Source organism: Coregonus clupeaformis, unplaced genomic scaffold (genome assembly GCF_020615455.1).
Source record: "Coregonus clupeaformis isolate EN_2021a unplaced genomic scaffold, ASM2061545v1 scaf0989, whole genome shotgun sequence".
Taxonomy (NCBI): domain Eukaryota; kingdom Metazoa; phylum Chordata; class Actinopteri; order Salmoniformes; family Salmonidae; genus Coregonus; species Coregonus clupeaformis.
This window is the reverse complement of record NW_025534443.1, coordinates 98869-126581: the sequence shown is the minus strand read 5'-3', so window position 1 is coordinate 126581 and position 27713 is coordinate 98869. Positions and strand designations below refer to the sequence as shown.

At 42.1% G+C, this 27713-nt stretch overlaps 1 protein-coding gene across 5 annotated transcripts in view; it reads right to left on the bottom strand.

Annotated features, from left to right (window-relative positions):
- The window catches only part of LOC123486065 (activin receptor type-2A), a 44820-nt gene extending 18987 nt beyond the window's left edge, over positions 1 to 25833 (bottom strand). For all 5 annotated transcript variants that reach the window (XM_045217272.1, XM_045217275.1, XM_045217274.1 and 2 more), the window contains exon 1: positions 24634 to 25833. In XM_045217272.1, the coding sequence (XP_045073207.1) occupies positions 24634 to 24688 (55 nt within the window). In that variant the 5' untranslated portion in view covers positions 24689 to 25833. The remainder of the gene's footprint in view (positions 1 to 24633) is intronic.
- Positions 25834 to 27713: the final 1880 nt, after the last annotated feature.

The window sequence follows — 27713 nt, the reverse complement described above, 5'->3', positions numbered from 1 at the left end:
ACCAGACGACAGAAGAAGAAAACCATGTATGAGCTGAACATAACAGTATGCCAATGGAAGGGAGAACAGAAGCAGGTGAGCCAACTGTGGTTTGTGACTACTATGATTTCTATTAATTCTCCTACCGATTTGGTAACAAAATTACCTGTTTTAATCACTTAGCCTAATAATTAATAAATAAACTTGATATCAGCTCCCCATTCAACCTGACAGAGCTTGAGAGGATCTGCAGAGAAGAACCCAAGAAGACTCAACGCTGTAATCGCTGCCAAAGCTGCTTCAACAAAGTACTGAGTAAAGGGTCTGAATACTTATGTAAATGTGATAATTTTTAATATATGTGCAAAAAATATGTATAACCTGTTTTTGCTTTGTCATTATGGGGTATTGTGTGTAGATTGACTATGTTTTTAAAAATGTTTTATCCATTTTAGAATAAGGCTGTAACGTAACAAAACTAGGAAAAAGTAAAGGGGTCTGAATACTTTCCGAATGCACTGTACACTGGGGTTGCTGACCAAGAAGACATGTAATGTTCCTGAGTGACCTAGTTACAGTTTTGACTTAAATCAGCTTGAAAATATATGGCAAGACTTGGCTGTCTAGCAATGATCAACAACCAACTTGACAGAGCTTGAAGAATTTTTAAAAGAATAATGTGCAAATATTGTAAAATCCAGGTGTGCAAAGCTTAGACTTAACCAAAAAAGGTGATTCTAACATGTATTGACTCAGGGTGTGAATACTTATGTAAATTAGATATTTCTGTATTTCATTTTCAATAAATCTGCAAACATTTCTAAAAACATGTTTCACTTTGTCATTATGGGGTGTAGATGGGTGCGGAAAAAAAATATTTCAACCATTTAGAATTCAGGCTGTAACAACAAAATGTGGAATAAGTGATTGTTTTCAAGTAAAATGATAATTAAAATAAAAATAGCTTCTCAGCAAAGAGCAATTTCTCAAGCAAGAATTATGCTAGGACTGTCGGAGTGGTTTGAGTGGGAGGGGAAAACAAAAAGTAGCTGTTCTTGGCAGAGAGGTTTGGGACTCCTTGTTGGCCTATTAACTCATTTAACGCATGGTGATGTCACCATGGAAGGACAAAACTCCCTTCCACCAAAACAGGCTGAATTTCAGCAGTGTTTTCAAACAGCTCTTACACAAAAAAGGGCCTCATTGTCATTTTCACAATTCACAATATTATTTCAACCTCATAGTGTGGAAATATACAGTGAGGGAAAAAAGTATTTGATCCCCTGCTGATTTTGTACGTTTGCCCACTGACAAAGAAATGATCAGTCTATAATTTTAATGGTAGGTTTATTTGAACAGTGAGAGGCAGAATAACAACAACAAAATTTAGAAAAACACATGTCAAAAATTTTATAAATTGATTTGCATTTTAATGAGGGAAATAAGTATTTGACCCCCTTTCAATCAGAAAGATTTCTGGCTCCCAGGTGTCTTTTATGCAGGTAACGAGCTGAAATTAGGAGCACACTCTTAAAGGGAGTGCTCTTAATCTCATCTTGTTACCTGTATAAAAGACACCTGTCCACAGAAGCAATCAATCAATCACATTCCAAACTCTCCACCATGGCCAAGACCAAAGAGCTCTCCAAGGATGTCAGGGACAAGATTGTAGACCTACACAAGGCTGGAATGGGCTACAAGACCATCGCCAAGCAGCTTGGTGAGAAGGTGACAACAGTTGGTGCGATTATTCGCAAATGGAAGAAACACAAAATAACTGTAAATCTCCCTCGGCCTGGGGCTCCATGCAAGATCTCACCTCGTGGAGTTGCAATGATCATGAGAACCGTGAGGAATCAGCCCAGAACTACACGGGAGGATCTTGTCAATGATCTCAAGGCAGCTGGGACCATAGTCACCAAGAAAACAATTGGTAACACACTACGCCGTGAAGGACTAAAAATCCTGCAGCGCCCGCAAGGTCCCCCTGCTCAAGAAAGCACATATACAGGGCCGTCTGAAGTTTGCCAATGAACATCTGAATGATTCAGAGGAGAACTGGGTGAAAGTGTTGTGGTCAGATGAGACCAAAATCGAGCTCTTTGGCATCAACTTAACTCGCCGTGTTTGGAGGAGGAGGAATGCTGCCTATGACCCCAAGAACACCATCCCCACCATCAAACATGGAGGTGGAAACATTATGCTTTGGGGGTGTTTTTCTGCTAAGGGGACAGGACAACTTCACCGCATCAAAGGGACGATGGACGGGGCCATGTACCGTCAAATCTTGGGTGAGAACCTCCTTCCCTCAGCCAGGGCATTGAAAATGGGTCGTGGATGGGTATTCCAGCATGACAATGACCCAAAACACACGGCCAAGGCAACAAAGGAGTGGCTCAAGAAGAAGCACATTAAGGTCCTGGAGTGGCCTAGACAGTCTCCAGACCTTAATCCCATAGAAAATTGGTGGAGGGAGCTGAAGGTTCGAGTTGCCAAACGTCAGCCTCGAAACCATAATGACTTGGAGAAGATCTGCAAAGACGAGTGGGACAAAATCCCTCCTGAGATGTGTGCAAACCTGGTGGCCAACTACAAAAAACGTCTGACCTCTGGGTTTTGCCACCAAGTACTAAGTAATGTTTTGCAGAGGGGTCAAATACTTATTTCCCTCATTAAAATGCAAATCATTTTATTACATTTTTGACATGCGTCTTTCTGGATTTTTTTGTTGTTATTCTGTCTCTCACTGTTCAAATAAACCTACCAATGTAATTAAAATTATAGACTGATCATATCTTTGTCAGTGGGCAAACTTACAAAATCAGCAGGGGATCAAATACTTTTTTCCCTCACTGTATATAAAACACAGGAAAATCACATTTTCGACTGCACTGGGCCTTTAAAGATATGTGGGTTTTTGGTAACGGAATTACAAGGCAATGTTTCTTAAACTTATAGGAGGCAAGTAATTTCTACAAAACTAAATACAAGTGTTGATATTAGTTGGCAGGGGTCTTTACTTCAACATGATTGTGTTTTGACGTATTTCTAATAGCCTACCTTTTTCTGGTAGATGTCATCTAAGACTCCTATTTCATAGGTTTGACCAGAAATCAAAGCCTTTGCTTATTCCACATTTTTAGGATAGAAAAATGCTTGACAAATGTATACATGCCTCAACTTCTCAAATATAGACTAGTTTCATTTCACACCCAATTTGACATGCTCCTATGAACTTCACGTTGGTCCTCATGGGTCCTTTTTAGATGGAAATTCTCCTTTACATAAATTAGCCACTGTAGCTCTACAGTATATACTAAGAATTGCTCAATTCATCTTCTGACTTGATCGCTAGTTACTGCTCCTTCAGATACCAATCAGGGTGAGTGCATAGCATAGCCCACACAAAGTGTCAGATATGCCTTAAGAACACATTCCCTCCAACGCAACAGCACACAGCAGCTATGGCACCCTATTCCCTACATAGTGCACTACTATGGCACCCTATTCCCTACATAGTGCACTACTTTTAACCAGGGCCTCTGGTCAAACGTAGTGCACTATGTAAGGAATAGGGTGCCATTTGGGACACATTTTAGCTTTATGGTACAAAACAACTCTTTGTTTGAACCACATCAAATGTATTGAAAAGGAATGATTTATTTGTTTGCAGAGAGATGATATATGGGTGAGAGATTTCAATATGAATCAATTAGTTATTTGTTGTAGTGATTTGTGAGATTCAGGTTAAAATCTAGATTAAATAAATGATGGGTGGATGTTTGTAGCGTCATGCCATTTCCTTACGAAATACTGCAATGAGGATTTCTGGGCAGGCGTGGATATGAATAACTATTAAATAGAATAAACAGGCGCAATAAAACAAAACAGCCTGAAAACAAACAAAATAGCTTAGAAACCTAATATCCAGATATTGAAGTTCAGAAGCAGAACTAAAGCATGACTGCAGTCCAGGCTCACTGCTCAAAACCAAACCATTCCTAACCACAAGCATCTGTTAAACACAACAGATACGTGTGACATATTTTCAATGAAAGTAGTTCATCCTTCTGTTTAACAAAAGTAATCCGCCGGAATTAATGTAATCCACAAAGCATGTAACAAAATAGTCACAACACTTAGCTAAACTAGCCTGGAGGATCCATATGGTTTCAAGCCCCATCATAAATCGGAGCTGTTTTTTGTGGTTCGCCAAAACAACACTCAAGAGCCAGGCATTCAGACTTAACAAAAACATCCCTCACCACAGGTTTACAATGAGCTAACCCGCACACTTCTGTCAACTCATGATCCCTTGTTAGAAGGAGCTGTAGTTGTAGCGTTAAGATAACACAATGTCGGAGGAAATGTCAATATCCAGAGGTCTTTGCGCTACAGAAGACATGGTGGTACTACTACTGTACATGGAGAGAGAGCAGTGCAGCGCACAGCAATGCTTACTCTGATCTGCCCCCTGCTCAGAGTGTAGCCTAACTATCACCCTGCCCAGAGTGCCCTCCATTTCTATCTCAGAGAACATCTTTGTCCTTAGATGTACTGAAAAATGCCCACAGTGTAAGCATCAACTAAGGTTGAGTGAACATTAATTGGCTACTTTCAGTACAAGCAGATGTAAAGTGAACATTGTCCACCAGACGACCTCCCATTCCCCACAGGCTGGTGGACTACAGTACAGGGAGTAAGTCTGAACTTGGCAGCCTCACCAAAGGCTCCCCGACTCCCTGCCTGACTCGCTACCTGTCCAGAAGCCAAAAGGTGATGCTGGGACTGAGAAGGTAATCATGTGAGCTAGAGCCTGAGGCCCGGAGCCTTTCAGAGCTAAAGGGCTACGCTCAGTCCAGTGGCTCTGGCACGGGTCTGAGACAGACAGGCAGCATGGATGGATGATGGGCGAGGGAGAGAAGAGACAGAGAAGAGCGTGAGAGAGAGAGCAGCATCTGAAGGAGCTACTGTTGTTTCCTCGTTTCGCTGGGGCTGGGAATGAAAGATTAGAGGCAATTCTACACATTTTGTAATTACTTATTAATTATCTGAGTGAGAATGACTAACAAAATCGATGTGGCCTAGAGGTCAGGGCCCCTGGGCAAGTGTCAGGTCGGGTATTCAGCCATGATTAATACAAGTTTGGATAGCTGGCTAGATTAACTACCAATCATAGCTGACATGGCTAATTGAGTGACTGACATAACAAGAGAAACTGCCAGTCAACCTTACATTCGAAATTGCACTTTGTGTATTCTATTATTCTTACTCTCAACAGTAAGTTGAGACCCAGACTGAGTTCCTTAACCCCCCAAAAATGTAACTTACAGTGGGGGAAAAAAGTATTTAGTCAGCCACCAATTGTGCAAGTTCTCCCACTTAAAAAGATGAGAGAGGCCTGTAATTTTCATCATAGGTACACGTCAACTATGACAGACAAAATGAGAAAGAAAATCCAGAAAATCACATTGTAGGATATTTAATTTATTTATTTGCAAATTATGGTGGAAAATAAGTATTTGGTCAATAACAAAAGTTTCTCAATACTTTGTTATATACCCTTTGTTGGCAATGACACAGGTCAAACGTTTTCTGTAAGTCTTCACAAGGTTTTCACACACTGTTGCTGGTATTTTGGCACATTCCTCCATGCAGATCTCCTCTAGAGCAGTGATGTTTTGGGGCTGTCGCTGGGCAACACAGACTTTCAACTCCCTCCAAAGATTTTCTATGGGGTTGAGATCTGGAGACTGGCTAGGCCACTCCAGGACCTTGAAATGCTTCTTACGAAGCCACTCCTTCGTTGCCCGGGCGGTGTGTTTGGGATAATTGTCATGCTGAAAGACCCAGCCACGTTTCATCTTCAATGCCCTTGCTGATGGAAGGAGGTTTTCACTCAAAATCTCACGATACATGGCCCCATTCATTCTTTCCTTTACACGGATCAGTCGTCCTGGTCCCTTTGCAGAAAAACAGCCCCAAAGCATGATGTTTCCACCCCCATGCTTCACAGTAGGTATGGTGTTCTTTGGATGCAACTCAGCATTCTTTGTCCTCCAAACACGACGAGTTGAGTTTTTACCAAAAAGTTCTATTTTGGTTTCATCTGACCATATGACATTCTCCCAATCCTCTTCTGGATCATCCAAATGCACTCTAGCAAACTTCAGACGGGCCTGGACATGTACTGGCTTAAGCAGGGGGACACGTCTGGCACTGCAGGATTTGAGTCCCTGGCGGCGTAGTGTGTTACTGATGGTAGGCTTTGTTACTTTGGTCCCAGCTCTCTGCAGGTCATTCACTAGGTCCCCCCGTGTGGTTATTGGATTTTTGCTCACCGTTCTTGTGATCATTTTGACCCCACGGGGTGAGATCTTGCGTGGAGCCCCAGATCGAGGGAGATTATCAGTGGTCTTGTACGTCTTCCATTTCCTAATAATTGCTCCCACAGTTGATTTCTTCAAACCAAGCTGCTTACCTATTGCAGATTCAGTCTTCCCAGCCTGGTGCAGGTCTACAATTTTGTTTCTGGTGTCCTTTGACAGCTCTTTGGTCTTGGCCATAGTGGAGTTTCGAGTGTGACTGTTTGAAGTTGTGGACAGGTGTCTTTTATACTGATAACAAGTTCAAACAGGTGCCATTAATACAGGTAACGAGTGGAGGACAGAGGAGCCTCTTAAAGAAGAAGTTACAGGTCTGTGAGAGACAGAAATCTTGCTTGTTTGTAGGTGACCAAATACTTATTTTCCACCATAATTTGCAAATAAATTCATAAAAAATCCTACAATGTGATTTTCTGGATTTTTTTCCCTCAATTTGTCTGTCATAGTTGACGTGTACCTATGATGAAAATTACAGGCCTCTCTCATCTTTTTAAGTGGGAGAACTTGCACAATTGGTGGCTGACTAAATACTTTTTTTCTCTCTTATGCCTGGAACCGGCCCTGCATGGGGGACCTGCTGCACTGCTGTGTGTGTGTAAACAAAACTATTCATTAAAGACTTGGCATAGTCATAGCAGAGGGTGGAATTGCGCACGTCTTTCATTAAATAAAATTAATAATTTACTAACTGCCTTAAGCAGAGATGAAAATAATTAGTTGGGATGCGTTTGTTCAGAGACAGTAGATTACGATGTTGGAATCTTGCAAGAATATTAAAATCGGCACAAAGACACAGAGCAAATATCCTAATGAACAATGATTATTGATGATTCGCTTGTTGATTTTGTGAGAGATAAGGCCTACAGAATTCAAATTAACTCCACACATAATTGCTTCAAGCTGGGTGCATCTTCACCTAAAAAAAATAATAATCCCTGTCCTCGTGATGATACCCAGAGCCAAGATGGAGTGAAAGGGAATTCATTTGAGAAATCGCCAGTCATTCATTCAGTCGCTCCCCGAGTTCAACATTACACCAGCCTTTACAATGGACTGATTTCAGAGGTCACTCCAGGATAAACTGAAGTGAAGAAAAGATGTAACAGAGTACTGGCTGCTGTCTTTACCTAACCTTTCCTTTGTGATTTAAAAGTTATTGACTGAGGAAGCCATAACTCAGATGGAACTGAGAGACGAGAGAAGTTAAGAGCCTCATCATCAGGGGCTTAGTGTCTTGCACGTACCACTCTGTGAGGGACTGGCAGGGGGGACAGTCCCTACAACACAGGTTTTGCGATCGGAGATATGGTTCTCTTGAAAAGAGAGGTACTACAGGTAGGCATCCCAGGCTAGCCAGATATCAAGGTTTCTGCAGCGTGACTAATGTTTCTCAGTAGCTGGAGTGTAGATCAGTCCTGAATCCATCTCACGTTCAGCTTACTAAGCCTTCAGGAAACCTACCCTCAGGAAATGCTGCTAGGATCTAGCCAAAGGCAAGTGTGCAGAGGTCTCACGAGACTCTTACCACTGGCTTGGTGAGGAGAGTGGTGGACATGGGTTGAGAATTTGTTATTGGACAAGTTCAGATACTACCTCCATGTTTCACTCAGTTTCTTTGGATAGTTTTCTACCGTTTTGTTCCTACTGAATACGACCCAGGTTCTCTGCAGTTGGGACCAGGAACATCTTTTACTACAACTAATCTAGCTGGAAGAGTGACTTGTTTCGGTCTGTCAAACTGCAAAATTGGGTCAATTACAGTCAGCTGTTTGTCTGACTGGAAGCACAGCAGCTGCCGAGGCTCGTAGCTAATAAGTAGGAAGCGTCCCAATTGGCACCTTATTCCCTATATAGTGCACTACTTTTGACCAGGCCCCATAGATCTGCATGGTGAAACACTGCTTACTTCTGCAGAGCTGAGATCCTACGGAGTCAGCACTAATTGTAATGACATAATTATACATAGCCTAATGTTTCTTTTTCCAGGACCATTATGCTTTCACGTGACGTTAGGAAAACCCTTTACGTCAGGCATTTTAGCGTCCAGTTTAGATAATTCAAGCAGTGTCAAGAAGCAGAGTAGCAGGCGCCTGCAGAAATCGTTTTTCTTTCTCTTCTCGGCTATGTCGAGAGTACCGGGGCATCATATTACATCACCAACAACAACTGGCAGGAAAATATATGGTGTGTAGAGAGGGGTCCCTTAAACAGCTAACAGCTCTACTGACACCGGGGAGTGTTTGACTTCTAGAACCCCTTATTACTACTCAGTTACACTCAATTGACTCCTTCAATCTAACAACTGCATTGCACAATTACAACCAGCTTGAGTATGAAGCTGCAGCGTTATCTGATTTACAAAAACCTTTGGTTCTGTTCTATGCATTACAGATCTACCCACAGCCACTGTGGAGCACCCGAGTCTGGCGAGCGAGACTACAGATATACCTACCATGTCCTGGACATTGCACCCACTGAATACCATGCCCGTGTTCTGCCATGATCAACGACATAGGGCCTGGTTTCTCTGTCTGTGATGTGGCTGAGGGACAGGGGTGGTTAGCTATACTGCTGCAGTGTAGGGTTGCTGCTGACTATCAGCCAGCTTGCATTATGCAATGAGTAGAGAGACAGGAGACTGACTCACTGCAGGCGGAATCATGTGGTTGTGCACCCTGCTGCTGCTGCAACACACACACACACACACACAAACACGGCCCCTATGCGGCTGGATTCCAGGGATTGGGTTACAGTTATATAATATACAGTAGAAGTGCCACTGTAGCCCATCAGGAGGACTATTGCTCTCCACTCTCTGCCTGCCTGGTGTAATCACCTTACTGTGACAGGGTGAGGGATGCTGGACCCTTGGAATCAGCCACTTATGGCCAAACGTCGAGCAGCATCTCTTGTGACTGTTAAGTAGCAACTAGCAATACTTGGAAATGGCTTGTGTATCCTTACTGGCTATTCAATATAAATAATTTCTCTATTCATAGTAAGTTGATACTGATTTCAAACAAAGCACACTGAACCGGTTAGTCGTTAGCCGGACCCGTTCACAAAGCCTGCAGTCTTTCCATACAGGCGTTAAAACCACCAAACTCAGCAACAAGCATCCAATCCCCTTAATCCTCGCTGGAATGTCCAACAGCCTATCAGCCTCCACTTCAATTATACTGCTGATGGCCAGTCGCTTTGCTTACGGCCAAGGCTACAGCATTCAGGGCACCCAATGAACTAGTCTACTGTACAGATACCCATATTCCAGTGCCCTGCGCCAGCCTAATAGGTTACAGCCAGCTCTATGCACAGTGTACATTCTTACAGTTTATTCTACAGGAAGGAAATAACATTTTTAAACTGCTAATTATCCACAGCAGTGTTGGGTGTAGGGGCAGGGGGTTGGGGGCAGGGGTAAGGGCACTGACCCCAGCTAGCTAAATTGTCTGGAATTATCTTGAGGAGGAAAATTGTGGTAAGCCTCATTTATGACCGTAAGGGAAAGGGGAAAGCATAATTCAATGCTTATCTTCAGAGCAACTCAACCACGTAAAAGCAAATGACTGCTCACAACCACCTATAGCTGTCCTCGCAGTGCTAGCTGTGCCACTAGAGATCCTGGTTCGAATCCAGGCTCTGTCGTAGCCGGCCGCGACTGGAAGACCCATGGGGCGGCGCACAATTGGCCCAGCGTCGTCCAGGGTAGGGGAGGGAATGGCCGGCAGGGATGTAGCTCAGTTGGTAGAGCATGGCGTTTGCAACGCCAGGGTTGTGGGTTCGATTCCCACGGGGGGCCAGTATGAAAAATTGTTTTATATAATGTATGCACTCACTAACTGTAAGTCGCTCTGGATAAGAGCGTCTGCTAAATGACTAAAATGTAAAAAAAAAAAAATGCAAAATGACTACTTAGCTGAAAGGACCATTTCAGGCCTACTTAATAAAAGCATCTCTTAATACACTATTGTACTCTGTGTTCTTTCTTTCATCCACAGGGCTTGAAAAGACCTAACTGCACATTGCTCATGTTCTACAAGAAAAGCCTACATTTGCAAATAGGCATTTAAATAGCCCATGATTATTAGTAGTTGGTCCCCCTCTAACCATTTAGTGTGCATTAGCATAATGGAAGCAAATCAACCCGTCTGTTCACCAAGCAGCAGACACAGATAACCCATCTCCTTAAAACAGACTTCCCTTTGTGCTTTGGGAAAACCTGATGACAGCAAGGCATGAAACATTTTATCGGGAGTAAAAAGAGCAAGGAGAAAGAGATAGTCTTGAGAGACTTGAAACAAGAACATGATAAATGTAGAACAACCAGTTTGAATCAGTCTGGATCTAAGCAAGGCCATACACTGAGCAGCCAGTCTGTCTAGACTACTGCAGTCCTGTGAAGCATAAGGCAACATCTGCAGGACATATTAATTACACTTAGGACTAGGCCTTTTCTTTGGGCCTCCCGAGTCCTGGGCACTGAGAAAATTGCATTGTGCTGAAAGTGAAACCAATGGTTTACTAACGGTAACCTTAGCCTAATATGCACACGTCTTACCATAGACATCATACCTTTGTGTACAGTACATAAGTGGGTGTATATCCGCAAATTGACAGAATATGGGATGTGCATCTTATCCCTTCAAGACGATTCGATACGTATCTATACTGAACCACAATATAAATGCAACAAAGTGTTGGTCCCATGTTTCAAGAGCTGAAATAAAAGATCACAGCAATGTTCCATACGCACAAAAAGCCTACTTCTCTTAAATTTTGTGCACAAATTTGTTTACATCCCTGTTAGTGAGCATTTCTCCTGCCAAGATAAGCCATCCACCTGACAGGTGTGACATATCAAGAAGCTGATTAAACAGCATGATCATTACACAAGTGCACCTTGTGCTGGGGACAATAAAAGGCCACTCTAAAACGTGCAGTTTTGTCACACAACACAATGCCACAGATGTCTCGGGTTTTGAGGGGAGCGTGCATTTCTCTACCATACGCCGCCTCCAAAGTCGTTTTAGAGAATTTGGCAGTACGTCCAACCGGCCTCACAACCGCAGACCACATGTAACCACGCCAGCCCAGGACCTCCACATCTGGCTTTTTCAGCTGTGGGATCGTCTGAGACCAGCCACCCAGACAGCTGATGAAACGAAGGAGTATTTCTGTCTGTAATAAAGCTGTTTTGTGGAGAAAAACTCATTCTGACCTTGCTCCCAAGTGGGTGGATGTTCTAAGTCCCCAACTAAAAATCTAAGAGATTTAAATTTTTTGGATGTTAAGATACCCTTTAATTCAAGTGCACACCAGCAGACTTGTTTGGGTAGCAGTGTTTCTGTAGCGCACATCTGGTTGCAGAGTTCGCTAAACAAATGGCCACTGGATTGATTAAACATTTAATTTAGAAGGTTTTTGGGAAAGCCTTTCCATCTACCAAAAGACGGTTATCATTAGCATCATCATTAACAGCTATACAAAGTCGACAAACGCACACACACAGATGGGAATTCCCGCGTTGCCTCTTCAAAAAGTTATAGGAAAATACAAAATCACTGATGCATTTAAAATCAAATCTAATTTTATTTGTCACATGCGCGAATACAACAGGTGTAGACTTTACCGTGAAATGCTTACTTACGAACCCTAAAAAGTAAGAAAAATGTGCACTAAAAAACAACTATCAATAGAATAACGAGGCTATATACAAGGAGGGCCAGTACCGAGTCAATGTGCAGGGGTACGAGGTAGTAGAGGTAATATGTACATATGAGTAGTGGTAAAAGTGACTAGGCAATCAGGATAGATAATAAACAGAGTAGCAGCAGCGTATGTGAAGAGTGTGAAAGTGTGTCTGTGTGAGTGCGTGGCGTCAATATGCATGTGTGTGTTTTGTGGGTGTGTGTATGTGTGTGTTGGAGTGCCACTGATGTATGTGTGAGTGCGTGGGCAGAGTTCAGTGAGTGTGCATAGAGCTAGTGCAAGAATCAGTGCAACAAAAAAATATATTGGGGTCAATGCAAATAGTCCGGGTAGTCATTTGATTAACTGTTCAGCAGTCTTATGGCTTGGGGGGGTAGAAGCTGTTCAGGAGCCTTTTGGTCCCAGACTTGGCGCTCGGTACCGCCTGCCGGGGCGGCAGCAGAGAGAACAGTCTATGACATGGGTGGCTGACAATTTTTAGGGCCTTCCTCTGACACCGCCTGGTATAGAGGTCCTGGATGGCAGGGAGCTCAGCCCCAGTTATGTGCTGGGCAGTACACACTACCCTTTAAAGTGCTTTGCAGTCAGATGCCAAGCAGTTGCCATACCATGCGGTAGTGCTGAGCAATTAGTGCTTTTTGAGGTCGGTTCGGTTTCGGTTCGATTATTAAAAAAGAATTGCGGTTTTCTATTTGGATGATTTCTTTTGACATTAAATGCACTCTGCATTATGTGGATGAATGCTTTAACACTGAATAAAACAATAAAAGTCCCATGATGGTAGTGACTGCCCATTACTGCTTATCACTTATTAACCATCATTTATTCACATTACTTTAATAAAATATTTGTTTTATTTGATGAGCAATGCTCCCTCGGGACTGCCTCGCAGAAATATCAGCCCACAGAGAGAAGCACGAGATTGAACTTAAGTCAACTTTCTAGAGCAGTGATCACCAACCGGTCGATCGCAATCGACTGGTTGATCTCCAAGGCATTCCTAGTCGATCGCCAAATATCTGTAAAAAAAAAACAATGATAAAGCCGTGTGTTCCTATTTTGGTTTTATTCTTCTCGGGCTGTTGGCGGTAGGTGTACCTGATTCAGCTGCCCTGCGCGCTGGATAGGCGAACTGTTGCCATTTTGAACCATTTCATGTGTCTGAAGGTACAAACTCTGCCTTCCCGCACTATAGGTCTACGGCTGGCCAATGAGCATGTCTGTAGTAATGTAGCAGGCATAAAAGAAAGCTACAGCAAAGTTGATATTGTGAGATTTCAAAATCATGACTAGAGAGAGACTGTCAATGAATACAGCAAAGAGATGCTGTTTTTATGAGTGAGTTCATGTTTAAGTTCTTACTCAGCACTGTCAACACTTTGTATTCAACACTTTTATAAGCCATAAAATGCGCATTCTTCCTATTTCCACTCAGTGCTACCACAAGCACTGCAGCAGTAATGAACGCGTAAGAAAGTGTATCTATACGTTTACGTTGTTGTTATTATTAGTGGCTTGGGTCTTTGTTAATATCGAGGATTTCTCTGTCCATAGGAGTAACATGAATTTGTGCATGAGGCAGAAATAATGTGGTGCGACTCGAATTTCGCCATCATCTGGAAGACGGTGTCCCTTTTTGGTCAGTGTCAGCGGAGGAAAGGGAGAGCGGAGGGACGTTGAGAGGCGGACCCTCAGTCTGAGACTGAGGGGTCCGCCTCAGCTGAGACTCACCATCAGATGCAGGCACCATCAGCCCAGTAAAATAAAAAGCAAATGATTTAAAATGTATGCTCACTCAGCTGTGCAATACAACAACATATATATTACCGGTGTGATCATATAGCCTACCTCAAATATATATATATATATATTTTTAAATGGCCCGAACAACAATGCATTGGCAGGGCAATTCAAGCAAAGCAAATACGCGGTGATAATGTATTGGGCCTATAGCTTACTGCACAAACCTCATCGCTAATGTACTGTTTTTAATATCTTCATGTTGCATAGGCTTACATTTTTTAAGTCGTGTAAAAAAATAATCTGAGTGGTAGATCTCGACTTGCATTTAGTTGATTTCCTACTAAATTCAATTCATTTTTAAATATTGTTGAATTCCGTTTGAATGTCTGGATTCCGTGATTCTGTCCGCATCACAGATTTTATAGGACCCTAATTATTCAGGACGGACACAAGAAGGAAACTGGGACACAGTGCCAGCCAACTCCAGCAGCTCCTGTAAGCAACCAAAATATTGCAGCTGAGAGAAATAGTTTAACCCAAATAAACTGTAAAAGTTCGGAACGAGTCCAACATTTTGGACATGTGAAGAGCTATAGTGCAACTCCCCTCGCTTCTTGAAAACTGTGATAGCCAAAATTAAGGAGATGTTCTCCAGCTGTGCCATCAATCCATCCATCCACCCTGAAGCCTGGACCTAGTGGAGCCTGTGAGAGGAAGGGGGGGGGGTCGAGGCCTGCAACATCTGTCTGGCTTCTTCATCTCTCTGGTCTTGTCTGGTTTGGGTTGCTGGTGGTTGACAGTGTCAACATGAGCCCTGGTGGGGGTGGGAGTATGCTCTTTTTCACTGACTGACACGGTGAGGAATGCCTGGGCTTTGCTCTGGGGCCTCCAGGTTTCCCAGGAGACTATCGACTCAAGAGTGACACTAGCAGACCTGGGTTCAAATAGTATTTGGCCTCTTTCAAATACTTTAAGTGTTTGCTTGAGCCTGCCTGGAGTATAAGAAAAGGAGTGGAGTTTGCACTTATGGGACTATTTCATTGGCCCTGATGTGCCAGGCAAGCTCAAACACAGCTTACCCTTGAATGATTTCAAATACTATTTGTACCCAGATCCAGACTCTAGAGAGCGAGGCAGCGGGTAACCTGAACCGGATCCAAAGCCTGGAAAGGAATGGGCCGTGGGCAGGCGAGCGACAGCATTTGAGCTGTTTATTATCCCACACCGTGGACACCAAACCTCAACCACTTCAGTCAGTCAGAGCAGAGTTTGATTTCAGTTTTAGTAGCAAATCTACAGTCCAGCAGAGCATGTCTGTATTACTGTACATGACATGTCAAGATGAGTGTGATTCAAATATAGTGCCGTTGCTTGGCTTTGGTGAAGCCAACATGTCATTACACATTTTTGAGCTGAGGATTTAAGCGGCTGGGCTAGAGCTACTTTACCCTCAGCATATGGCTGTGTAGCCTAACCTCTTTAGCCTTGTATCAAAGAGGATCAAACTCCACATGGGCCTTTGTCCCAAATCAGAGTCAAAGGACTGTTTGAGGCTACACATTTTAATTATTTATTGAGCATCATACTGTAGTACTTTCTTCAGGGTCTATGGTAAGCATATTTACTGTCCTCATAATTCCTACTCACTTCACACCCACGTTTAGTGACAGATATTCAGGCTTAACACAGAATGAAAGATGTAGAAGAAACAATGTAAATGTGTAACGTGGCCAGAGTGCATCTAGCTAATACTATTACGTGTCATCAAACCTTGAAAAGATAACCTTGACAGTGTTTCCCCTAGGATTTTTTTCAGCAGTGGTGACAAAGGTAGCAGAGGTAGGTGTTCCCATAGACTTCCAGTCATTGAGCCAATGACTATCCATTTAAAAACACGTCTCAGCTGCTAAATGAACACTGCTTGACCGACCAACTGTTAGGGCAGCAGCAGCTTTCAAAAGCAGAAAGCAGAAAGGATTATCTAGACAGCTTGCTCCCCAAAAGTGAGGATTTGATTTAATTCCAGATAGTCTCAAGTCAGCAAGTTGTAGTCTTTATTAATAAGACCAAGACAAAGATGCATGAGGGCCACCACTACCAGACAAAAACATATAGACCCCACTGAAATGAGGACCAACAGAAAATAACTTCACATGAAGAACGTTACTGTATGGCACCTTTTCTCATTGATGGTTTTATTTTGCATTTCCTGTATAGGCCTAGAGGTTATGTGATGCCACAGTATGACACAACACTCAAATGAAAACAGTACAGGTCAGGATGGTATGTCCCCAATGATTTCCCATCTAAGATAGCAACTATTGACAGTGGGTACTCAGCTGGCAAAATGTAGGGTGTTAGATGACACAAACAACACTGGACGCTATGCATGATCAAATACATTTTTGCAAAATGTGGTCCTTAAAATACATAAAACCATTTGAAAACATTAATGTGGAAGTTGTTAACCATGTCTAAAAAATCCCAATAGTGTACCTTAGGATATTTACGCGGTATGAGCCCAAATGTAAAGGGCCGTGCTAAAAACGTAGAAACCTGCGAAATTTATGAAACCCGCCGAAATCGGTGTGCTCATATTTGTTTTTTGCGATTGGTATTACTCACTCTACCAGAGTAAGATTGATGTGACATTGTATTGCCAACAAGTATGGGAACATCCTGAGGGTGTTTATTGGTCGTCATAAGTCCTTGGACTGAAATATAAGGTAAAACGTTTTTCCTTCGCTTCAGTCATTCAGATGTTTTCAGAGACACAAAAAAAAACATAACAGGTTACAAAATAGAGACATCAGGGATTAGTCCAAATTCACATTGCCACCTGTTTTCATGACAATATGCTAGCTAGCGGTGTGAGGGAGTATATGTTGGCTTGACACCGTTCGCTGAGGTAACGCTCTGGGTGAGAGGCAGCGCTGCTCTGCAGTGGCTGTATCAGGGTTTTGGTTTGGAAAATGTGGCGCCGGACAACGTGACTGGGAAGATTTTAATTTACCGGCCACTGGGTGCATAACCCAATAGGGCGTCCATCCACGGTGCTCAGAATGACAGAAATCTAATTTAAATTATGGTAATGCATCTTAATAGAACATGCAACTCATGTAATGAAGCAATTTGTGAGAAAACACCATTCTAAACAGCGCACCTGATGGCGGTTCCATATGGTGACAGAGATGAAAATATCTGTTAGAAACTTATAAAGACGGGGAATCTAAAGATGCAATAACTTTTGACTGCAAGGCACTACAGAGGGTAGTGGGTAGTGCGTACGGCCCAGTACATCACTGGGGCCAAGCTTCCTGCCATCTAGGACCAGGCGGTGTCAGAGGAAGGCCCTCAAAATTGTCAAAGACTCATGCCACCCTAGTCATAGACTGTTCTCTCTGCTACCGCACGGCAAGCGGTACCGGAGCGCCAATTCTAGGTCGAAAAGGCTTCTTAACAGCTTCTACCCCCAAGCCATAAGACTCCTGAACAGCTAATCATGGCTACCCAGACTATTTGCATTGTCCACCCCACCCCCTCTATTACGCTGCTGCTACACTGTTTATTATCTATGCATAGTCACTTTAACTCCACCCACATGTACATATTACCTCGATTACCTAGACTAACCGGTGCCCCCGCACATCGACTCTGTATCGGTACCCCCTGTATATAGCCTCCCTAATGTTATTTTATTGCTGCTCTTTAATTATTTGTTATTTTTATTTCTTACTTATCTGTTTTTTACTTAACTTTTTTTTCTTAAAACTGCATTGTTGGTTAAGGGCTTGTAAGTAAGCATTTCACTGTAAGGTAGACACCGATTGTATTCAGCGCATGTGGCAAATAAAATGTGATATGCTAATATGACTAGGATTGTGCCTTTGGCTTCTGGACAACAAAATAAAGTTGTTGATATGAAAACCCAATAGAACAGGAGAGAAATGGCATAGCGGTGGGTCCTATAGGGAAGTAAATGGAAATAAATGTGCCAAAATTATATAATTACTCCTATCTATACAGAAATTAATAATATCATTCATAATACTTCACCAGAAAGAATGACTTAGCCACAGAGGAATCAAGAATCATTAGCTTCTTTTTTTTTTTAATTGCTGTGTATTGTCACAAATCACAAGCTCCTAGGCCTATGCCTATTTGGGAAGCCTGCAACTTAGGCAGCTCACATGGAAATAGGCCTAGCTGATTATTGAGTTTCAGCTGTCAGTGAAAATAATCTAAGATGTGAAAACAATGTGTCTTGAGAATAATTTAAAAGGTGCACTATACAGAAATCACGTCGCCATTTCCTGGTTGCTAAAATTCGAGTAGTTCGTCTAATTTCAGTTTGTGTGACAAAACAAGTATAGAGAATGTAGAGAAACAGTGTACCATCTAAACCGCTGTGAAATATATTTTCAATAACCAAAAATATTGCATTTTCAGCTGGTGCACAAAACTGAAAGTAAAAGACGCAAAAATGTAAAATAAACGGGAAGCATAGAAATAGTACACATAGAACAGATCTGCTTCTTAGACTTGCCTTCAATGAGTGACAAATCTATAACTTACAGTTCTATGTGAATTTGGTCGGGTCGCCCAAATAGTTACATATTGCAGCTTTGAAATGTTGCGACAAGAAGAAGGGGAGGGGTGTGTGGCGAAGATATAGGCGATGATTTGTTCAACGAAAATGCGCATATGAAAATCATAACTGGCACGCAGAACAGTGGAAATGGTAGGATAAATTGTAAGCTTCCTCAAACTTTATAAAATAGTCTTCATAAAATATGTCTTTAAAATCATTGCCTTCACATTTCCATGGTCAGACTTTGCCTATTGGCTCCTTTGAAGCAAGGTAAGACATGCCTCGTAACATGAAATAAAACATTCAGGTTTCAAACAAGTAAGTATGTTTTCAAAATGCATACTGCCTCCAGCTCACATTGTTAAGTGGTTGGTGACGCACTGATAGCCTGTTGCCTGCACTTGAATGGTGAATAGGAGCGCTTAAATTACTAGTTGAGAAACAAAAACAGCTCTTAAATAGCGCACAAAAACAGTTAACTAAAATCTGTATTTAGAATTGTTGCGCAATGAATGGTTTTATAAAAGCGTGTTTTATTTCAGCAGCAACCAGCTGAGGAGCTACAGGAGAAATCCCACTCAAAATAGGCTCTGTATGCTGTGCGCGTGTGATAGTTGTGTTGGATAAATTCAGACCCCTTCATATTTTTGTTACAGCCTTATTCTAAAATATATATGTATTTTTTAAATGTACTCATCAATCTACACACAATACCCCATAATGACAAAGTGAAAACAGGATTAGACATTTTTGCAAATGTATTACAAATAAAAACCAGAAATATACAGTGGGGAAAACAAGTATTTGATACACTGCTGATTTTGCAGGTTTTCCTACTTACAAAGCATGTAGAGGTCTGTAATTTTTATCATAGGTACATTTCAACTGTGAGAGACGGAATCTAAAACAAAAATCCAGAAAATCACATTGTATGATTTTTAAGTAATTAATTTGAATGACATAAGTATTTGATACATCAGAAAAGCAGAACTTAATATTTGGTACAGAAACCTTTGTTTGCAATTACAGAGATCATATGTTTCCTGTAGGTCTTGACCAGGTTTGCACACACTGCAGCAGGGATTTTGGCCCACTCCTCCATACAGACCTTCTCCAGATCCTTCAAGTTTCGGGGCTGTCGCTGGGCAATACGGACTTTCAGCTCCCTCCAAATATTTTCTATTGGGTTCAGGTCTGGAGACTGGCTAGGCCACTCCAGGACCTTGAGATGCTTCTTACGGAGCCACTCCTTAGTTGCCCTGGCTGTGTGTTTCGGGTCGTTGTCATGCTGGAAGACCCACCCACGACCCATCTTCAATGCTCTTACTGAGGGAAGGAGGTTGTTGGCCAAGATCTCGCGATACATGGCCCCATCCATCCTCCCCTCAATATGGTGCAGTCATCCTGTCCCCTTTGCAGAAAAGCATCCCCAAAGAATGATGTTTCCACCTCCATGCTTCACGGTTGGGATGGTGTTCTTGGGGTTGTACTCATCCTTCTTCTTCCTCCAAACACGGCGAGTGGAGTTTAGACCAAAAAGCTCTATTTTTGTCTCATCAGACCACATGACCTTCTCCCATTCCTCCTCTGGATCATCCAGATGGTCATTGGCAAACTTCAGATGGGCCTGGACATGCGCTGACTTGAGCAGGGGGACCTTGCGTGTGCTGCAGGATTTTAATCCATGACGGCGTAGTGTGTTACTAATGGTTTTCTTTGAGACTGTGGTCCCAGCTCTCTTCAGGTCATTGACCAGGTCCTGCCGTGTAGTTCTGGGCTGATCCCTCACCTTCCTCATGATCATTGATGCCCCACGAGGTGAGATCTTGCATGGAGCCACAGACCGAGGGTGATTGACCGTCATCTTGAACTTCTTCCATTTTCTAATAATTGCGCCAACAGTTGTTCCCTTCTCACCAAGCTGCTTGCCTATTGTCCTGTAGCCCATCCCAGCCTTGTGCAGGTCTACAATTTTATCCCTGATGTCCTTACACAGCTCTCTGGTCTTGGCCATTGTGGAGAGGTTGGAGTCTGTTTGATTGAGTGTGTGGACAGGTGTCTTTTATACAGGTAACAAGTTCAAACAGGTGCAGTTAATACAGGTAATTAGTGGAGAACAGGAGGGCTTCTTAAACAAAAACTAACAGGTCTGTGAGAGCCGGAATTCTTACTGGTTGGTAGGTGATCAAATACTTATGTCATGCAATAAAATGCAAATTCATTACTTAAAAATCATACAATGTGATTTTCTGGATTTTTGTTTTAGATTCCGTCTCTCACAGTTGAAGTGTACCTATAATAAAAATTACAGACCTCTACATGCTTTGTAAGTAGGAAAACCTGCAAAATCGCCAGTGTATCAAATACTTGTTCTCCCCACTGTATCTTATTGAAATGTATTACAAATAAAAAATAGAAATACCTTATTTACATAAGTATTCAGACACTTTGCTATGAGACTCGAAATTGAGCTCAGGTGCATCCTGTTTCCATTAATCATCCTTGAGATGTTTCTATAACTTAATTGGGAGTCCACCTGTGGTAAATTCTATTGATTGGACATGATTTGGAAAGGCACACACCAGTCTATAGCAAAAACCAAGCCATGAGGTCGAAGTAACTGTCCGTAGAGCTCCGAGACAGGATAGTGTCGAGGCACAGATCTGGGGAAGGGTACCAAAAATTTCTGCAGCATTGAATGTCCCTAAGAACACAGTGGCCTCCATCATTCTTAAAATGGAAGACATTTGGAACCACCAAGACTCTTCCTAGAGCTGGCCGCCCAGCCAAAACTGAGCAATCGGGGAGAAGGGCCTTAGTAAGGGAGGTGACCAAGAACCCGATGGTCACTCTGACAGAGCTCCAGAGTTCCTCTGTGGAGATGGGAGAACCATCCAGAAGGACAACCATCTCTGCAGCACTCAACAAATCAGGCCTTTATGGTAGAGTGGCCAGACGGAAGCCACTTCTCAGTAAAAAGGCACATGACAGCCCGCTGGAGTTTGCCAAAAGGCACCTAAAGGACTCTCAGACCATGAGAAACAAGATTCTCTGGTCTGATGAAACCAAGATTGAACTCTTTGGCCTGAATGCCAAGCGTCACGTCTGGAGGAACCTGGCACCATCCCGACGGTGAAGCATGGTGGTGGCAGCATCATGCTGTGGGGATGTTTTTCAGCGGCAGGTACTGGGAGACTAGTCAGGGTTGAGGGAAAGATGAACGGAGCAAAGTACAGACAGATCCTTGATGAAAACCTGCTCCAGAGTGCTCAGGACCTCAGACTGGGGCGAAGGTTCACCTTCCAACAGGACAACAACCCTAAGCACACAGCCAAGACAACGCAGGAGTGGCTTCGGGACAAGTGGCCCAGCCAGAGCCCAAACTTGAACCAGATCAAACATATGTAAATTTGATTTCAGCTTTTTTTTAATATATATATATACATTTGCAAAAATATCTAAAAACCTGTTTTGCTTTGTCATTATGGGGTAATGTGTGTAGATTGATGAGGGGATTTTTTATTTTTTTTTAATCAATTTTAAAATATGGCTTCAATCTTAACAGAATGTGGAAAAAGTCAAGGGGTCTGAATACTTTCCGAATGCACTATATTATTTTCCCCTAATCCTACCACCCCAGCCCTAATTGGAGTAAACTAATGGACAACAATACTTAGGCTTCTACTTCCAACTTATACATACATACATACATACATACATACTATATACACATTTTACGGACACAGTATATTTTACAATAGTTATATTTTTTGTTTGTTTTAGTCCCACCCTTCAGCTACCCTCAACCCCTCCCATCCATCTATGAAGACCATCCAGTTTTGATTTCTAATTGCCATATATTTTCCCATTGTGCTGTGATGTTTCACAAAAGTTCTGAACCTTTCTATTCTTATAGTTTCTTCAGATTGTAAATTAAAACAAACATTTTTGCTAAGAGTATTATTATATTATTGATTGATTGACTTTTCAAATGTTGCGAATTTTGTGATTGATGGTTTTAAACCACCAGAGTTCAGCGGCTACAGCCGTTCAATCGATAAAAACAAAGCCAAAAACCAGTGAATTGAAAATGTGTCCCATCTATCTTGCTATGCAGGTGGCTAGCAAGCAGCTCACAGTCTCAGATTAGGGTAATTATTTGCTGGAAACGGTGCAGTTTATCCTCCCATCACTAGAGTAACTAATCAACACCAAACATAACATTACAATGTAACCCAACTCAGGTGTAGGCCTACCTTAGAAGTTAGCTATGTTCTTAGACTAGTGTAGCTTTCTGTGTTACAGTTCAGACTTAGTGAGAAGTCTGTGTCAGGCTGTGTGTTTGTGTGTGTTAGGCTGTGTGTGTGTGTGTGTTGGTGGGGATGCGGTGTGAGTGTGTTAGGATGTGTCTGGGTTGTGTGGTGTGTGTTTTTATGCAGGTGGCATGGGCACAGGTTTGGGTGTATTATTTGGCACTCTAGGTCTAATCACCCTGCTCTTTGTTCATGATTATGTAACCCCAATTATATGTACTCTTATCACCCCTGGTGTGTTTATGGGTGGCACCTTACTCCACAGTGTAAACATGAATCGTTGAAGCAAACAGCACTGTACACTTTGTTGTATTCTATGTTCTTCTTTATTATCCTGTACATATGTACAGTGCATTCGGAAAGTATTCAGACCCCTTGACTTTTTCCACATTTTGTTACGTTACAGCCTTATTCTAAAATGTATTAAATTGTTTTTTTCCCTTATCAATCTACACACAATACCCTAAAACGACAAAGCAAAAATAGGTTTTTAGAAATGTTTGCTCATTTATATTTATTAAAAATGTACATTTACACTATTCAGTGCCTTTGAAAAACATCCCTACAGCATGATGCTGCCACAACCATGCTTCACCGTAAGGATGGTGCCAGGTTTCCTCCAGACGAGACATTTGGCATTCCGTCGACACAATCCTGTCTCGGAGCCTTGAGGACAATTCCTTTGACCTCAAGGCTTGGTTTTGCTCTGACATACAGTCAACTGTGGACCTTATATAGACAGGTGTGTGCCTTTCCAAATCATGTCCAATCAATTGAATTTACCACAGGTGGACTTCAATCAAGTTGTAGAAACATCTCAAGGATGATCAATGGAAACAGGATGCACCCGAGCTCAATTTCGAGTCTCATAGCAAAGGGTCTGAATACTTATGTAAATAAGGTATCTCTTTTCACTTTGTCATTATGGGGTATTGTGTGTAGATTGCTTAGGATTTTTATTGTATTTAATCAATTTTAGAATAAGGCTGTAACGTAACAAAATGTGGAAAAAGTAAAGGGGTCTGAGTACTTTCTGAAGGCATTGAATATAACCTGTTACCAATGATGCTGCTGCTCGTCATGTTTGCGCTGTTACGGTCCACTTATGACCATATAAGTTACCTTTGCTGCACCGAGTACCATATTAATGCACCTACAATGTTGAATGTAAGAATCCAGACAGGTGATTTGGTGCCATTATTGACTACGGATTAACATTGACCAGTCCGCAACCATTTGACCTTTTCCGATCACTTGAAAATAAGATCTCAGTCCCATCCTCATGAAATAAAGTGTTGCGTGTTCCTGAGAAGCTTCTACTTGACATGGAATACAAAGTATAACACCTCAACCACAGTTTCATTTTGACCCCTAACACCCTACAAAATGGTAGATGGCGTAGGTGATTTATGGCAAGTTCCCCTCAGATGATAGCATCATGGATGCTTCTTTGTGATTTGTTTGTTTTGTCAGTGGTCTTGGTGCACTGGAAATGTAATCCTGCACACAGAGGAATATTCCAGGTAGATCCACACACAGAGATTCCTCTCTTACATTATGAATCAACAGATACCTGCCCACTTATAAAAGGCCCTGACTGAGAAGACACCCAAGTGCATTCAAGTATTCAATCATTGCTGCTGTTGCACAGAATGTTTGCCATGCAACAGATTGCCTTTGTTTTGTTTTTTTACATTACAGGAGGTATCAGTAGACTTGTTAATGAAAAAGGCAAAACAAAATCGGGATCTCTGTTCAAGCAAAGTGTAATAAACTTTAAAACGAGGCGAGTTTCACTGTCAAAGGCCAAGACGCATTGTATCACTGACCGTGTACAATACTACAGTACAATATTTCTAACAACCATACATACAAAAGACAGTTATTTTACCAACAACAGATATCCACCCACCTGAGGAAAACGAGATGAGAAAAACAGCAAACGCAAGCTCGCTAGCGGCTCCCATTTTCAATCCAATTGAAATCCTTTTATTTCCGGGAAATAAACACAACACACAGTTGCAAAGGTTTGCTCCTCCACTGTGTGTTGTGAAGGTCTGTGCAAAAAATGACAAATGTAACTAGCCAGCTAGTTTGCAAGCTAGTATTGTCAACATAGTGCAGTATTGACACGGACTTTCCAGTTGGCAGGTGTTTGTTGAGAAGACCCACTCCAAAATATCCACTGCACTGGCCAGCCAATAGGCTTGCTACTACACAGTTTAAGGTCCTGAAGAATTATGTCCAAAAATGTGGAAGAGGTGAGGGATACTTGTGTAGCTAACTAGAGGCTACAAAATGGTTAAAATCATAGCTGACTGACTTGTTGCAGGTTGGTCTAACTATCCATCTAGTTAGCTGGTAGCATGTTACAGTAGCAGCTAGCAAGATTACTAGGCAACTATTCTACTGTGCGTAAGATTAATGTTAGCTTACTTTACATTCATTTTTGTTAACTTACCTAGTTAGACTAATACCAGGTAAAGTATCTAAGCAGTCAAATTAGCAACAATATCATGGAACATAGCTAATTAACCCTCAATCTTGAGATATGCACGTTAGCTAGTTAGCTGGTTAGCTAGCTTCAGGTAGTTTAAATCGCTACTTAGTTTGCTAGCTATCGTAAATGACCTAGCTAACTAGCTAGATAAGAAAGAGTTCCACATCTCGAAGACGTTTCGATGCACCACATTTCGTGGACTAACATTATATTTGATAAATCTCATATGTTGGTCCTCACAACGTTGTCATCTTCCAAAATGTAACGCACATAATCCGATTCCGAACAGAAACATTGTATTTCCCATTCCCGATGGATTGCAATGTGTTCTGTGAGTTGGCTTTAGCGAGCTAGTTGAGCACACCGTAAAAGCTGGCAACCAGTGTCTGTAAAAATCTTATCCAATTGCAGTTTTGGAGCAACCAAGATTTCATCAGAAACGTCGTTGGGAAACGCACGTTAGATCAACAGCGAATTCGTTTTGTCAACACGCTGCTGTCAAGTCATGAGTGTATCCAAGACAAGAACGGCAGTACAGTATTTTCCCAAGCGTGCGATGTCCTCAACGTTTTCCTCTTCTGTGACCAGTGCCACATTTTCAAGATGGCGTTTGGTGAGGATTGTCTTTGTTTTTTTCTTTACTCCACCCTCAGACCCCTCCCCTCCGTTTACTCGAACCCCCTCTCGTCAAATTGAAAGCGAGCTCAGCAGCCTAAAGATGACTGGAATCCAATCAGAGAGGAAGAGAACCTTTCATAAATTTGGGGTACATCTCAATAGTCTTCGTGGATTCCTCCTTTTATGTAATCGCGTAAAGGCGAAATAAATATGATGGATTCTTATAGGAAGTTGTTTTACCTGTCCTGTTCCGTTTCAGATCAACCCATGAAGGAAGAGAGACAATGCCAAAAAGCCATAGCTGACTAAACTCAACTCCATGAAGGAAGTTTCCCAGTAAGCAAAATGACATCAGGTGCATTTTAGGGGTTGAATGAAAGGTGAAAATATGTATTTTCCTGACGTTGATTCTATGGCCAAATTTCAACTGCAGAAAGTATTCAGACCCCTTTACTTTTTCCATATTTTGTTAGGTTACAGCCTCATTCTAAAATTGATTTTAAACATGATTTTCTCATTAACACACATTACCCCATAATGACAAAGCATAAACAGGTTTTTAGAATTTTTTGCACATTTATTAAAGTATAAACCTGAAATATCACATTTACATAAGTATTCAGACCCTTTACTCAGTACTTTGTTGAAGCACCTTTGGCAGCGATTACAGCGCATCAAGTCTTCTTGGGTATGATGCTACAAGCTTGGCACACCTGTATTTGGGGAGTTTCTCCCATTCTTCTCTGCAGATCCTCTCAAGCACTGTCAGGTTGGATGGGGAGCGTTGCTGCTCAGATATTTTCAGGTCTCTCCAGAGATGTTAGATTGGGTTCAAGTCCGGGTTCTGGCTGGGCCACTCAAGGACATTCAGAGCCACTCCTGCGCTGTCTTGGCTGTGTGCTTAGGGTCGTTGTCCTGTTGGAAGGTGAACCTTCACCCCAGTCTGAGGTCCTGAGCGCTCTGGAGCAGGTTTTCATCAAGGATCTCTCTGTACTTTGCTCCGTTAATCTTTTCCTCGATCCTGACAAGTCTCCCAGACCCTGCCGCTGAAAAACATCCCTACAGCATGATACTGCCACCACCATGCTTCACCGTAGGGATGGTGCCAGGTTTCCTCCAGACGTGACGCTTGGCATTCAGGCCAAAGAGTTCAATCTTGGTTTCATCAGACCAGAGAGTCTTTAGGTACCGTTTATGTAAATAAAATGTGGAAAAAGTGAACGGGTCTGAATACTTTCAGAATTCAGAAAGTATCCAGACCCGTTCAGTTTTTCCACATTGTGTTATGTTACAGCCTTATTCTAAAATGAATTAAATTATTTTCCCCCCCCCTCATCAATCTACACACAATACCCCATAATGAAAAAGTGAAAATAGGTTCTTAGACATTTTTGCAAATATATTAAAAATAAAAAACTTAAATACGGTATTTACATACAGTACCAGTCAAATGTTTGGACACACCTAATCATTCCAGGGTTTTTCTTAATTTTTTACTATTTTCTACATTGTATGAGTAGGTGTGTCCAAGCTTTTGACTGGTAGTGTAAGTATTCAGACCCTTTGCTATGTGACTCGAAATTGAGCTCAGGTGTATCCTGTTTCCAATGATCGTCCTTGAGATGTTTCTACAACTGATTGGAGTCCACCTGTGGTAAATTCAATTGATTGGACATGATTTGGAAAGGCACACACCTGTGTATATAAGGTCCCACAGTTGACAGTGCGTGTCAGAGCGAAAACCAAGCCATGAGGTTGAAGGAATTGTCCGTAGAACTCCAAGACAGGATTGTGTCGAGGTACAGATCTGGGGAAGGGTACCAAAAAATATCTGCAGCACTGAAGGTCCCCAAGAACACAGTGGCCTCCATCAT